At 38.6% G+C, this 16,101-nt stretch overlaps 1 protein-coding gene across 1 annotated transcript in view; it reads right to left on the bottom strand.

The window, feature by feature from the left end:
- LOC128879240 (G1/S-specific cyclin-D2) overlaps positions 1-16,101 on the bottom strand; it is a 51,959-nt gene that overhangs the window by 32,729 nt on the left and 3,129 nt on the right. Inside the window, exon 2 of the mRNA XM_054128200.1 lies at positions 7,739-7,954. Within this exon, the coding sequence (XP_053984175.1) occupies positions 7,739-7,954 (216 nt within the window). The remainder of the gene's footprint in view (positions 1-7,738; positions 7,955-16,101) is intronic.

The raw sequence follows: 16,101 nt of genomic DNA, 5'->3' as shown, positions 1-16,101 counted from the left end.
AAACCTACTCAGACAGTATTTCCTTGCAGACAGTATATGCATTAACAATTTCATCCCAATCCCCACCATGTGACTTAAAATTAACTATGAACTGAATATTTAGTTGTAAATTATAAAATATTGTTGTTCACAGCCTTTCGCGCGATAGTGTCCAACAAAATACTAGGCCTAAACCTTCTCAGACAGTATTTCTATGTAGACAGCATATACTGAAACAATTTTAACGCATTCCCTATTACGAGTTGAGGATTGTATTTAACACTACTTAATATTCCCGTCTCCGCCAATATTCAATGCCAATATTCCCTAGCCCAAACCTTCTCAGACAGTATTTCTATATATACATCATATGCATTAACAATTTCATCGCATTCCCCATTACAAAAATGAATGAAATAAATATTCAGAACGTATCGCACTCACTATAGCATGTACACCGTCTGTCAGTATACCAGTCTGTCAGAGCTAAAGACGTCAGCGGAGCATCAGTACCTGATACATCGAGAGATCAACAGGTGATGCTTTGCATCGCAATTACGTCGCACCTGGCCCCGATTCCCGAAGAGGAATCGCGCTCGCTTTCGCAGCCTCCTGCCGAAAGGAAGCCACCTTCCTCGGTGGATCTTGGCGTGGCACACCCAGTATGCACCCAGAACGAGAGGGGTTTCTTGACTCGTGGAGGAAGAAAGGGGTGCACGCGTTGTTCGCGTACGCAGCTGCCTTGGCCGTCGAACGCCGGGCCCGGTGCACTCGTGAAAAGGCCAGGATGCCGTCATCGACGACGACGACGTGCGCACCTGGCCACTCACCTGCCCCCCTCCCTTTGCCGCGCGGTGCACGGGGGCCCAGCCGGCCGGAATTCGCCTCTATGGACATTTTCGCGTCGCATAACGTCGCGCAATCCCGTATCCTGTCTTCGCGCAACTTTTTTGCCGGGGTTTCAGGGCCCGCCGGACCCTGGGAAGATGCACGTCTCTACATCCGTCGCGCGATCGCTTCCGTGCCCTCCACAGGTTCCGATGGGAACCGTCTCAACCCTTTTCCAGCACCGATCGGGGTTCGATTCGAACTCGATACGCAGTGGGTGGACAAAGTATTAGTACATCGACCGATTTTCGAAAAAACTACGTCAAATTGTAATTTATATACTTCTTTTTAATGAAATTATGTTGTGAAATTGACTAGAAAGAATAATAAATTGATAGAAATATAGAATCAATAAATATTCGTACAATTGTGACATTTGTAAAACTTCATGAAAGAAAGAAACGAAATTTAATATTAATTCATACAGTCAGTGTAAGAACTTATATACTTCTTTTTAATGAAATTAAGTTGTGAGATTGACAAGAAAGAATAATAAATTGATAGAAATATAGAAGCAATAAATATTCGTACAATTGTGACATTTGTAAAACTTCACGAAAGAAAGAAACGAAATTTAATATTAATTCATACAGTCAGTGTAAGAACTTATATACTTCTTTTTAATGAAATTAAGTTGTGAGATTGACAAGAAAGAATAATAAATTGATAGTAATATAGAAGCAATAAATATTCGTACAATTGTGACATTTGTAAAACTTCATGAAAGAAAGAAACGAAATTTAATATTAATTCATACAGTCAGTGTAAGAAGTATTCGTACAGCAACCAATTTAAAATAAATGATTCCTGTACGAATACTTATTACACTGACTGTATATAACTAATAGTTCGTGGGATTTCATTTTGATTTCACGATTTCTGCAATTTCTTCTAGACATTAGGTAAACTATAATTTCACACAAAAGAATTTTTCTGAAATTGATCAGTGTTCTAATACATTCTACGCCCACTGTAAGTACACTATAAATGATTAGCTTCATATATGTATGTTTTGAAAGTGGTCTATGGTCCTCTCCAATTGAACTCAATATCAATTATCAACAATAACGAATTTACCCGTTTATAATAAATAGATAAGTTTAATAATAAATAGTAAGGGAACCGGTTTAAAAGTTTCCTACAATGTTGCACGTACCAACGCAAGCATAACGGCTCCGAGTATTCGCAGTCGAAACAAAGTCACAGCTAATTTGCTTCAGTCAGCGTTAATCGTCGACTCGATCGACGACCTATAGGAACGGGGAAACCCCGTTTCCGGGTCGCCGGCGAATTCCGTAATTTCAACCGGTGTCCGCGGCGCGATCGATAAACTTTTTCGTGCCTGTTGCACGCGTGCCAGCGCGGTGTGCATTCCAGCGTGGTACAGGTGCATCGCACCCTCAACTAACACCTTCCTGTTTATTTTCCGATGATTAGTCAGCGGTCGTATATTTTTTTTTTTTGCTTTCTCTCTTCGGTTACACGACTCGGCGAGCACGGGGGCACAACTGCAACGAGTTTATCGCTTCGGGGGGGGGTGGAGCGAAATGGGGCCCGAAACAGCAATTACCCTTTCAACGTTTCCGAATGTTTACGCGACGATTATCTGGTCGAGTGCTACCGTCAGCTTCTTTACTCCGCAACAAGCTGACGTACGCCCACGTTTATAAATATAATCAGTCCCGTACGCTCTGTGTTTATTGAAAGAATTCGTCTGAATTAAACTATAGCTTTGATGTTTCCAAATAAATTTTTCCTTATATATATGTACAGAAAAAATGTCCAACATCTGAAAAATATTTACGACGAGATATTACAAAATATATAATATATATAATACAATTTGTTATATATATATAAACAAATTACCACATATCAGAATGTATATATTATAATGTAAATTATAAAAATGTTTAACTACTACCAATTATACAAATTATAGTGTAAATTATATTATAATGTACTATATATTGTAATCAGAATATATATATTATAATGTAAATTATAAAAATGTTTAACTACTACCAATTATACAAATTATAGTGTAAATTATATTATAATGTACTATATATATAATCAGAATGTATATATTATAATGTAAATTATAAAAATGTTTAACTACTACCAATTATACAAATTATAGTGTAAATTGTATTATAATGTACTATACATATAATCAGAATGTATATATTATAATGTAAATTATAAAAATGTTTAACTACTACCAATTATACAAATTATAGTGTAAATTGTATTATAATGTACTATATATTGTAATCAGAATGTATATATTATAATGTAAATTATAAAAATGTTTAACTACTACCAATTATACAAATTATAGTGTAAATTATATTATAATGTACTATGTATATAATAAATTGTATTGCATTATATAAATTATTATATATATTATACATTCTGATTACGTATTATATACATAATAAATTGTATGATATTACATATATTATATATTTCCTAATATCTCGTCGTGAATGTTTTACAGATGTTCATTAATTTATTTAAAGTGCGTAACTTATTATACAAAGTTAATGCACTACTGCTTACTAATTACTAGCTTATTCCCATTCTTCTTATCATGGTCTTGCATGACTCCTGCATTGTTTTAATGCTGTTTGCAGTATCTCTTACTTCTCATCTATCTATCTACTCTCTAGCTCGGGTACCTCGGGGTTGCTAAGCCTGTACTGTAGCTACAAACACCGCTACAGTCCCTGAGGGTTCTTCAGATGTTGGACATTTCTTTCTGTCTAAATTGAAACTCTAACAATATTCAACTTGAAATTATTGAATATTGAGCAAATAATGTATACTATACGTAAATGCACATCCGAAGTAGAATTAAACAACAAATGATTCTATATATATACATACATATATTACATTATAGTATCATAGTATGTATCGTAGTACATTAACTATTCATTAACACGTTGATCGCCACGTCACCCACACGTGAACAAGAACCGAAGAACAAATTAATTCTGAACGTTAAGTATCAAAGAAAATAAATTTGAATGAAATTCATAAACTTCAATTCAGTTATAAAAATAAACACCGCAATAAACGTTTGATTATGTAGCTTTCAATGGTCTGGAAACAAAACTTAATCACAATAGAAATTTTCAAGAGTGTCAGTCTGGCAGTCAACGCGTTAAAGATGGTAAGTGTCCACATATTTATGAACCGGGGGTGTACATATACCCTAATTGATCAATTCCATCTATTCTCAAACGTACAATACAATCACCCCGTACGTCGCGTGTACTCCCACGTATATACCATTTCGAAATCGTTCGTTCTTCGATCTATCGAGAACAGAAGACGCCACAAATCGCTGGAAAGCATCGAGAGTTCGACGGAAGGCACCGACTCGCTGTTCGGGACGCAATCGTGCGAGCCGAGAGTGGCTGAAAATTAAATAACCGTTGGCCGTATCAGTCGTTATCTATTCGGGCTTGCTTAGGCTATCGCTTGTTTGCCCGAGGAGCCCAGTTACGCTTTCGTGTTCTCGAAAACCGGCAATTTCGTCGCACGGCGACGATGACGCTCCGTCCATTCGGCATTTAAAACCCCGAACCGATGTCTCTCTGGTTTCTCGGGGACCGTTCGTCGCGTTTCGCCACGTCTCGACTACGCACAATTTTGCAACTCGACGCTGGGTGTCGGGTCGACAGCTGACGCGCAGTTTTTCCGTCGCGAAAAAATAAAGTAATCCCAATTTACATTCTTCCTTCTTACCCGTCGCGAGAAAAAAAAAATAATAATCACAATTTCAATCCTTTCTTGTTACAAAGAATAAAATTCGAAGAAGAAAGATTCTACGACTTCCGACGTCGCGACGCTCTCGTCGAAGACGACACCGAGTACTATTTTCAGCCGAGGACCTAGCCGTCTCTCCACGTAACGAGATGAGTCACGGGGACATGATCAAATTATGCTCCGCTAAATTCTACATTATTTATTATCAAGATACGATAAACAACTCCGGGACACGTAAACTCTCCTCCTCCTCCCTCCCACCCCCCGGTTATTTATTCGTCTCCATCGGCGGACTCTGCCGTCTCCTCGAGTCGCCGAAGAAATACCCGAGCGAATTTAAATGCCACGCGTTGCTTGGAAAGTTTTCAAGACGGTCCGATTACCTAACCCGAAAGTCGCCGAAATCTCGATAAACGTTACATATTTTTTTATCTGATAACGGCCACAGCTGGCATTCGGATTTTTAATGAATTAACGATAAATTCGGTTAGATTAGATAGCAAATAGAAAGTACCGGACGCACGTGGGCCGCGGAACTTTAACCGTTCCCCTTGATATTGATTTATGGAAGCGACTTTTGGAATATTTCGTTCGGATTCTCTCGATTCTGATTCGCGCGGTGACAGAGCACGGGATTTCTAATTTTGAATTAAGGTTACGCTCCGGTTGGGTCTCATAAATCTGGGGTGACTGCGCGAAGCCTCTGGATTAAGGATGATTAAGCGTGGATTAAATTTGTCTGAAGACGATGATGTGTCTGGGATACGTGGATAGTAGAACGTGTTATGCGTAGGTCTAGGTCAGATCTAAATTGAGTTCGCGCTGGAATTAGAAATTCGGACGGACCTGTGACCCCCATCGAGATTACGTTTCGCTGCGTTTAACCCTTTATTTAGTGAATTTCCCAAAAGTCTTCAAAATCTACGCGAGTCTTGGTCTTGTGTCATCTTATGGAGTTGTCTATAACGAGCTTCCAAAAGAAAGAAAGCTCGTGCTGGCATCCATTAAAAACGAACGGGTCACAATCAGAGGTGGGTAATATTTCTCGAGAAAATATATTAAATATTATTTGAAATAATAGATTCTTCAGAATTCAAATGAAATAGTATTTCAAATGGGACGTGTAAAATTTCAGCAATTAAAATATTTTATTCTGATGTAAAACGAGAAATAAAATTGATTGTTTTGGTAATCTATGGTTTAAGCATGAAAATAAATATTTTATTCTGATAATCTAACACACGTGAAATGAAATATGTTTTATTTTAATGATATAAAGCATAAAATAGAATACTTTCCATAGTTCTTGCAAATATTATAATTTCTTATTGAAGATTCTTATTGAAGAACTAAATTTAACGTATGTTTATAATCCAGAGGAATAGTACATCCGTTCGTGTTACATTACCAAAATAAATATAAATGAATATACGTACGCTATAATTTAGTAAAGTAAAGATATTTTATTTGCTGATAATAAATTGAATAAATAAAAGTATTCCGAACTATGGCACGAATATTTTCAGTGTTTTTCAAATAAAATATTATTTGAAATATTATCTTACAAGTTTTGTATGACAAATAAAATAATTTATTTTTAAAAATACTTGCATGATCCGAAACAAAATATTTATTTACTATTTACTATTTAAAATACGTATTTTATCCAGCTGTTAGAAAATTGACAGGACTTGTAAGTCCCTCCAGTAAATAAAGGGTTAATCGTTCATACAGAGTGCTGAATACTTGAAGGATTTCGATACGAGGATAAAAGAGATTACGAATTCAAAGAAAGCTTCCAGATTAGATTCCTCGACTGCGCGTCAACCACAGTTGAAAGGAGAACTGTAGATTTAGGTTAAACGTATGTTAGGTCAAGCGTAAGCTCAACTCGAGTCAACGTTAAACTTCCAAAATGTCCAGATATCGAAGTAGCCCGCGCCTGATGTATTCTCCTAACTCTCTATGAATGGCAAATAAAGCAAGAATATGCTTTCGCGTTCTCTGCGCAGAAAGAAAAGGAAAGAAAGAAAAAAACAAACTGTTGCTGCGGGATAGCGCGGCGATCGATAAGGCTATCCATCGAACAACTTATCGCCGAGTTCGAGATTCGGCAACGAGCGAACGGGTCAAGAAAATAGAAGCGTTTAGATACGGATAACGCGATCTGCTTCACGATCGTTTCGCCAAATGGCGAGCGTAAGCGTAACGTAAACTTTTCCTATGAAAGTTTCATGGCATTAGCATAGAGCCACGGGGATCGATAGTGGAATACGATACATTTTAACGGAAAAGGAAATCCAAAGGCAATGTCTGACGCACCGGACACTGGTGACACATTTTCAGACCGCGATCCTTTCTCTGGATCATATCCGCGATCTATGGATGGAAAGATGAGACTATAGTCGCTAAAGTATAGTCGCTGGTAAACTACGTGAACCTGGCACCCGAATTTTCAAAACTTAATTTTTTTTTTATGAAAAATGATCGTATTTCGTTTGTACCTTCGTCAATTAATAAATAAAAAAAAAATAATAATAATACTAATACAAAATAGAACAAAATTTTAAAAATGGCCAGCACCAGACATTGAGATTTTTAAAATCTGTTTTTTTCCCTATTTTAATACTCATACAATTGTATATATTTATAAAATAAATTATATACTTGAATTTAAAATTTTGAGAAAAAGTTATTTACTTCCCTCCAGTAAATAAAGGATTAAATAACTTTATGTAATGCTAATACACATTAATTTGCCAAGTGTCTGGATACTCTTGAGCGTTAATGTATACCATACGCGACATCCCTGTCGTCCTACGAGCCCTATGAGTTACCCGCGTCAATAAAGCACCAACTGTTTCGATTTACGACCTCGCAAGGATCCCTACGATCTTCTGCACCACCGGCATCCCTCCGTTCTCGCATCGCCATTCGCAGGCTCGCGTAACCCTCCCGATTCACTCGCCATCCTTCGACCTGTCCCCGTCGCTTCGAGATGAGTCGGTATCGCGTAGCCGATTAATCCTCGGCCGGTCGGAAATATGCAGATAGAGAGGAGCAAAACGAGGCGACCGAGACCACTTACCCATAAGTCATCCAACGTGATGGAGTTGTCCGTGTAGAAAACGAGGACCTCGGCGGTGAGCGGCGACGGTTCGCGTAGTTTCGAGGCGAGAAGCAGGCAGGCGGTTCCTAGCAGCTGCAGCTGCGACTTCCTGATCGGGCAGATCGAGAGGAACCTGTCGACGTAGTTCATCGAGAGGGGAAAGACCTCGTCCTGGCACTTCTGCTCCTCGCATACCTGCCACACGGATCATCGAGAAACGAGATTAGAAAACGTGTCGTTCCGTCGTCGGGAGCGGTTTCGAAACAAAGGATATGATCGAGGGGTTGCTTTCAACGATTCGTCCCCTCGCGGAAAGGGATAGAGGCGCTACACTTCGGTGTCGGGGAAGTAGCGGATATACCTGGGGGCTCTCGGTTGATTGGAATGCGGGAAATACAGTTATGTCGCCAGGTAACTCGAGGGGGTTTTGTTCGTTTTCTTGGGCGATCTGGAGTGTAAACGAGGAATCTGATTTATTTACACGTTTCGCGGACGCTTCTAGGGGCCTCGGGTTAGAAACCACAGTGATATCTCGTTAGACGCACAAATTGCTCCACCATAAATGCACAGAAACCAGCCTCATGGAGGGTGTACCTCTCGAGGGGTCGTTTTCTTGGGCGATCTGGAGTGTAAACGAGGAATCTGATTTATTTACACGTTTCGCGGACGCTTCTAGGGGCTTCGGGTTAGAAACTATAGTGATATCTCGTTAGACGCACAAATTGCTCCACCATAAATGCACAGAAACCAGCCTCATGGAGGGTGTACCTCTTGAGGGATCACAGTTCGATCACTGAGCAGTGTAACATGATTCCGAACGGGGGTGTATCTCTTGAGGAGTCTAGGAGTGTAAACACGATCCGGGATCGGATTACTCGGTGAAACAATTTAATGCAACGGTGAAACTTTTTTATTATCAACTGTTTCGTTGTAAAACTTTTCCCATCGTATTCTTGGCATTTTTCTGATTAAAATGAGACCAAACACGACATAATTCGGACGATATTTACCATGCATATTTTTTTAGTTAGTGTTCTACGATATACAGGGTGTTCTACGATGTATGATACATAATAAGTTGTTACAAGTAAATATGTTGCGAATTACGTCATGTTTGGACTCATTTTAATCAGAAAATTGTCAGGAATACGATGGTAAAAGTTTTACAACAAAAACGTTAACAATAAGAAAATTTCGTCGCATTACATTGTTTCACCGACATGCCTCGGTGTTTTCGCTCCGTCCTATTCTTTATTTGTTGTCTCTGTCTGCGTTCGAAGCTCGTCGACAAGCATCAGAGAATATACGAACTCTACGATTACTGCACACGGTCAGTCCCGAGCTTGTGCGTCTAACGAGACATTACTGTATTAGGTACCGGCAACTTTCATCGATAACAAAATTATAAACGGGTAAAAATAAACAAATGACTTGAGAAATAAGGGATATTTATTAGGTTGTCCCAAAAATTTCTTTCGTGAGTTGCATTCAATTATTTTCTGTGCCAGTGTTTTCATAAATAAACAATCTAATTTCTTAGACATTGATGCTGTAACAGTAACGGAGCGAAATTAATTGTACACAATTTTGTAATGTAACATAAAACAAAGTATTTGGTATGAATTAATTATTAATAAAACGAAAGAAACTTTTGGGACAACTGAATAATTTTAAACCCTCCAGTTTCATTTGGCATTCCTTTAACAAGTGATTCAACCCTTTGCGGTCCTACGTCGGGTGAGGCTCGACAAATATGTACCGAGATCAGAAAATTCGGACTGCAAAGGGTTAAATAAAATTCGGTCCGCGAGTCTCTCATTTACTAAGTAGCGGCAATGACGGTAATCGGTGATAAAGTTTCGGTGAAAGCCTGAAGAAGAGATAGGCAGACCGGATTTCCTCCCTTCGGTAAGTTAACGTCCGCGGCTTTGGCTAATCGATCACCCTGGGGCATAGGTCGCAGACCTCGGTTCTTGTTTTCAAAGCGTTCTCGACGAGAAGATATAATCGATGCAGTCGATGCCGAGGAAGACTATAACGAGTTCTCGACGTGGAAGGAAAATCCAGTTCGAGGGGCCGATCGTAATCCTCTAGGCTTCCCCGTCTAGACGATTATGATTTCAATTGGACGAACGTTGAATTACGAATTCAAAACGTAATTGCGCGCGATTTTTTAACACTGCGCTCAAGAAATCGGGTGACTCTACTTTTTGAAAAATCTTGAGTTTGAGTGTCAAAGCGTTTGGCATAGTCATAACTTTCTTGAAAAATACAGATTATCGCCATTAAACGACGAACATTATTACATCGCATTAGTATTATTTATTATTATTAATTATTATTGATCGATTCGGTTTATTATTATTATTATTTGTACGTTATTTCATCGCATTTCTCAATTTTTTGTTTTATTAACCGATCTGTGCAATCAACAGCTCATATTAAGTTTCATAATCTTTTCGAATAATGGACACAATATTAACCCTTCGCGATCGAGTGGCGCCTCTAGGGCGACGTATGTAATTTAACCCTTTGCGCTAGAGGCATTTTTCTATAAAATCGAATCCAAGACATTTTTACAATTAATTTCTGTAGAAGCAAAAACTCCATTTCGAAAAGGAACATCTACGAACATTCGTGACTCAATGTATTATTATTTCAAGTTATAATTAGCTGTATTCTGATACAAGTAAAATTGAAATGGTGGTGCGACGAGCACCAAGGATCGTTGCCTTTATTAATTTTCGGATATCTCGACAACTATTCATCGTGTTAACTTGATATTTGCAGAGAATATTTTCAAGATATCATACTCGAATAAGAAATAGCAAAAAAATTCGATAATTAATAATTAGGTGTATTCTGATATAAGTCAAATTGGAATTGTACATTCAAAAAATTAAATTCATATTATATATAGATGTCTCGAGCACAAAGGGTTAAAGACAAACCATAATGTGTAACGAAACACCCCAACTCGTGGCTGGTTAATCAATTTCCCATAATCGTCAAACAATGTTTATGGAGACACCTAAACGCCAGGCTCCCCCCACAAGGTAAACACCGAACTAGACACCCCAATTTCCGGAAGGCAGGGGTTGTGCCGACATTTTCGTGGGTACAGAAATCCCACCGGTCGCTCTCAACCGGTAAGCGCAGCCGTACGAATCGGCCGCTGTCGTTGCACGGGGAGGCTTATTGAGCGTGACCAACGCGTTCCACCCTTTACCAACATCCCTCGTAATTGCTACATGACACGTACACCACGACCAATTAGTACCAGCGACTTCACCAAATAATTGTACGCTCCCCATCTTCGATCAAGGGGTCTATATACTTCATAAAATAAATAATATTCTAACTTTATTCGACAAAAATTTCCCCCGTTTGGTACAGCGTGCTGGTACGAGCGCCAAGGATCAGAAAGAATGTTATCAAACGCATTTACGGCGAAATATTGCAAAATAAATGAGCAATAACTTTGGATATAACGAAGAAATTAATAGTATATTATAAGTATACCGAGGATCTTTATGCAAAATAAAATCTTGGCGAACGTAGCTACAAAAATTGAACCTAAATAGGAATTCATTTTATTCCGCAAATATTATAACACGAACTTTAGTTCCAATCTTTCTTATATTCTTGAATATTGTTTGCATTTTGGAGGGTCTTGCACATTCAAATTTCCTATAAATGTATAAACACCCGCAGTCTAATCATAAGAATACTATCGTTGCCTTTAGTCATTTCAGGATATCTCGAAAATTATTCATCGGGTTGACTCGAAATTTGCAGAGAATATTTTCAAGATATCATGCGTAAAGAAGAAAAAGGAAGAAAAATCGAGTTTTGGAACATCCTGACTAGGCCTAACCCCTTAAGGGGGGGAAATAGGTTTAGAGCTACGTTTTTGATATGCATGAATTTCTTTTAGCAAGGACTGTATACAATTTAATGAATATAGAGAAGAAACTCCTGAACAAACTGTTGAAACTTCCAACGTCCACTGCAAATTATTCACGAACTATGCTGTTCCGGGATTGTGCAAAAATGTTGTCTTGGCGAGTAACGAAATTGGGGGTCGCGATGGAAGATATTGTTTCGGACTAATCTCGAGTCAGTCCCGAAGTTACATTTCCAAAATGCCGTTCCCACGTTTTCTTTATCTATTCCTTCGAATTTCCATGCGAAGGTCGTGTTTCCTTCGAGGACAATGAATTTTTCCCGACGAACCAGGGTGGGCACTTCCAAGAACCTACCGCGCCCCGGTCATGTTTTCCAAGGGTGGCGATTTATGGCAGCGTTTCCCCCCGCAGTTGGGGCACAGATGTGCTCATGCACCCAACGTGTACAGTTTTCCTCTCTCGAAGAATCGTAAATATTCGGTACAAAGACTCCGTTTCGCCTTTTAAAAATCACCCTTCATAATAAATTACGCCGTGTAATTCACGGGATAGATTACACTTATCTCTCGTATAACGGTAGTTGTTGATATATCGGGGGACACGCTATATTTCTCTATCGACCTCGGACAGCAGCGTCAAACAACTGTTCGCCGATCGTCAAACATTCGTACGGGACCGCGGAGGGCCAGATAGCGGCATCGACATTGTTATCTGCGTCGATAAACTTTAATCCGTACTTCTACGCGACCGATCCCGGCTGAACGAAAGAAAAGAGCAAGCTACGACCCGTTCGGCGTCCGGGATCCGGACAATAACACTCCACGCCTTCGAAGAGTCCACAGTGGGTGTAGGAAGTGCTCGTTCACTGATCAATTGAAAAAAAAAAAAAAAATGTCGAAAATGGATATATTAGCATTTTATAATGCGCAAATAAACAAAAGAAAATGTGTACGTGTGATGTGTATTGTGTGAATACATAAACAGCAAAGTTTCTTCAAAGTTGTAATCAACTTCACACAATATATATAATAATTATTCCTTATTCAAGTTCGGTATTCATCTTTCAATACAAAGATACAATACAAAAAAATACACTATGTAAAATTGTGATTTATTAACTTATTTTTGATAAACAATGACGTTCTACATATTCCCGGAAATCTCTAGAGTAGATAGATTCTAAAAAGAAAATAGCTATTCATGTAAGTTGCGAAATTAACAAGAAAGAAACAAGTAATTGGTACAAATATTGAAGCAATATGTATTCGCACGACCGTTTCATTATTGAAACTTCATTAAAGAAAAAGAAATTTACAGTCAGTGTAATAAGTATTCGTACAGGAACCATTTATTTTAAATGGGTTGCTGTACGAATACTTCTTACACCGACTGTACATTAATTTATAATGTAGACTGCGGATCTTCGTGCAAAATAAAATCTTGGCGAACGTGCCTACAAGAATTTCACCTAAATAAGAATTTATCTTATTCTGCAAATATTATAACACGAACTTTACTTTCAATCTTTTTTATACTCTTCCATATTGTGTGCATTTTGTAGGTTCTTGCACATTTAAATTCCCTATAAATGGATAAAGATCCACAGTCTATTTATAAGTATATAATACTTCCTTCGTGGGATTTCCTTTTGATCTTATAATCACTGCAACTCTTCCAAGCATTAAATTAACTAAGTTATTCAAAGTGGGATCCATTCTTCTATTAGAGCCTTTTCTAAAAGTACTTTAATGGGATCTTTTCTAATTCGTACGAAGCAATAAACGTGTTTACAAACTCTACTCTAAATGGTTCGTCGTAAGAACCATACAAATACTTATTGCTTCTAAATTTTCATCCACTTTTCGCATATTTTTGTTAATTGCACAACTTACAGCAACTACTAAATGTTGTTTGGACTATGTCTGTCTTAGAGATTTTCGAGAATAAATAAGATGTCATCGATTATAAAAAAAGAAATTACGAAAACTACAATTTCACACAAAGGTTATTTGGGAAATTGATCGGTGTACGAATACATTCTGCACCGACTGTAAGTACACTATAAATGATTAGTTTCATATATGTACATATGCACGTGTTGAAAGTGGTCGATGGTCCTCTCCAACAACGAAGAATCGAAGAAGAGAGATAACGAAGCCAATCGAACCGAATATCAACAACAACGTACTTCCATCCTCGTAATCTGTTATTCCACGTAAAGACGCAACTGTCGCGAGTAGTTGACGCAATTTTATCGCTCGCATCTCGCGACCAATAAATTCACGTTTCGCTCGACTCCACGGGATCCGGAGGCACCGTTTTCACCGAGTCGCGAGTATTTTTGGGGTGAAGAATATTCCATCGGGATCCGATCGAATTCTGGAACGCGTCGGTCGACTCTATCCGACCGCGATGGCCGCTAGCGGCTCTAACGCCGAAGAATTCAAGGCGGTGGACTTGGACACGGCGTGTACACGCGATCCCAGTCCGGTCACGTTCTCGGCGTACTCGTATGCCTCAAGGTCGACTTTACAAACCTCCCGGTCGTTGCAATTAATCGCGCAAAAAGTCAATCGACAGTCGAATATATACGGAGCCTTGAACCTCTAATCGCGAGAATCTGGCCGGCGAAGATGGCCGCGTTGGTGGAGGTATTCGGTGACGTTTTTAATCCTCCGTGCTTCGCGGACTGACGGCTTTAATTAAGAGGAATAGTCTCGCAAGGTTGCCGCGGCTATCCGGATTTGTAATTCTTATTAGTACCGATGAAATCCGCGCTACCTCGCCACGAAATATTTTACTCCGACGCTGTGACGAAATGTAACACACGAGGGTTAATTGCGGTCGGAACCCGGCGATTTTTAGCAACGATTTCTAATTTAACGCGAATTACATCATTAGAAAGTGGATTCTAGCCGGGAGTACCTCGCTTTTGGTTTATAGATTTGTAAAAGTAACGAGCTGATTATATTAGTAACTACTTTGAGATCTCTATAAACCCTAATTGAATTCCGAGTAACCCGCTATGAAACAAGTGTGTACCAAGGAATCGTAATATCACGCTAACACTGTGCATCAAATCAGACCGCATTCCTCGTGTAATAGTCAATTAAAAATTACGGCCGTAACCCCCGGGGAACGTCGGACGGTAAATATAGTTCGAATTAGATTGTACCTTTTCGATCCGTAAAGAAATTTATTAAGCGAACTTCTCGGTACGACTTAGTCACTGCTATAATAATAATTATCATAAAACTTCCCTCGTTTCCTGTAAATATTTTTTTTTAATCGCAAACTAAACATATTTATTAAGGGTTGTACTAAAATTCACGATTATAACATGTTGGGTTATTTTTGTCTGTAAATATAGTTCGAATTAGATTGTACCTTCTCGATCCGTGACAAGAAATTTATTAAGCGAACAACTTCTCGGTACGACTTAGTCACTGCTATAATAATTATCATAAAACTTCCCTCGTTGCCTGTAAATATTTTTTTTAAATCTCAAACTAAACATATTTATTAAGGGTTGTACTAAAATTCACGATTATAACATGTTGGGTTATTTTTGTCTGTAAATATAGTTCGAATTAGATTGTACCTTCTCGATCCGTAAAGAAATTTATTAAGCGAACTTCTCGGTACGACTTAGTCACTGCTATAATAATTATCATAAAACTTCCTTGGTTTCCTGTAAATATTTTAATTTATCGCGACCTAAACGTCTAATATATTAGGTTGTCCAGAAAGTCCGTGCCAATTTCTAGGAAACATTCAAAAACACGTATGAATTTTAATATATATTTATTGAATTACGTAGGTGCCATTTTGTTCCATAACCTTTCCAACTTTTAAGAGATGTATGGATGGTATTTGTTTTCACTTCGATATATTCAGACCTGTACCACCTACCAAAAATCGACATGGACTTTCTGGACAGCCCAATATTTATTAACGATTGTATTAAATTTCACGATTATAAAATGTTGGGTTATTTTTATCTCCGCGACCTGTTATTCGCGAATCAATTCCTGTTGTTCCGTGGATCGAGTCGAGTTGGGAAAGCGATAGATAAAAAAAGAAAAAAAAAAGGGATAACTGTTATAAAGAGTTAGCGACGAGCAAGGAAAAGAAAAAAAGGTCGTCGTCGCGTATATTTGTAGCGCGGCACACGGTCACGTTGAAAGGAAAAACGAACGCCGGAATCGTGCAATTCGATCCGAAAGCGGGGAATTCATTATCACGGTCGCCAGAGGAAGCCTCGGTGTGAAGCAATCATCGACTAGAATGTAAGAATGCAACCCATCGCACTCCGACCATCTCTTTTAACGCGAACGACCGGTGACTTTGATTGCGGATATCCTGGACTTGGAAGAATCTTACGCGGAACATTGTTCCATTTCCTGATTCGAATTAGACGATCGATTGGTAAAT

This window comes from Hylaeus volcanicus, chromosome 7 (assembly GCF_026283585.1).
Source record: "Hylaeus volcanicus isolate JK05 chromosome 7, UHH_iyHylVolc1.0_haploid, whole genome shotgun sequence".
Classification (NCBI taxonomy): Eukaryota; Metazoa; Arthropoda; class Insecta; order Hymenoptera; family Colletidae; genus Hylaeus; species Hylaeus volcanicus.
Note: the sequence above shows the minus strand (reverse complement) of the source record. Positions and strands in the feature narration are given on the sequence as shown.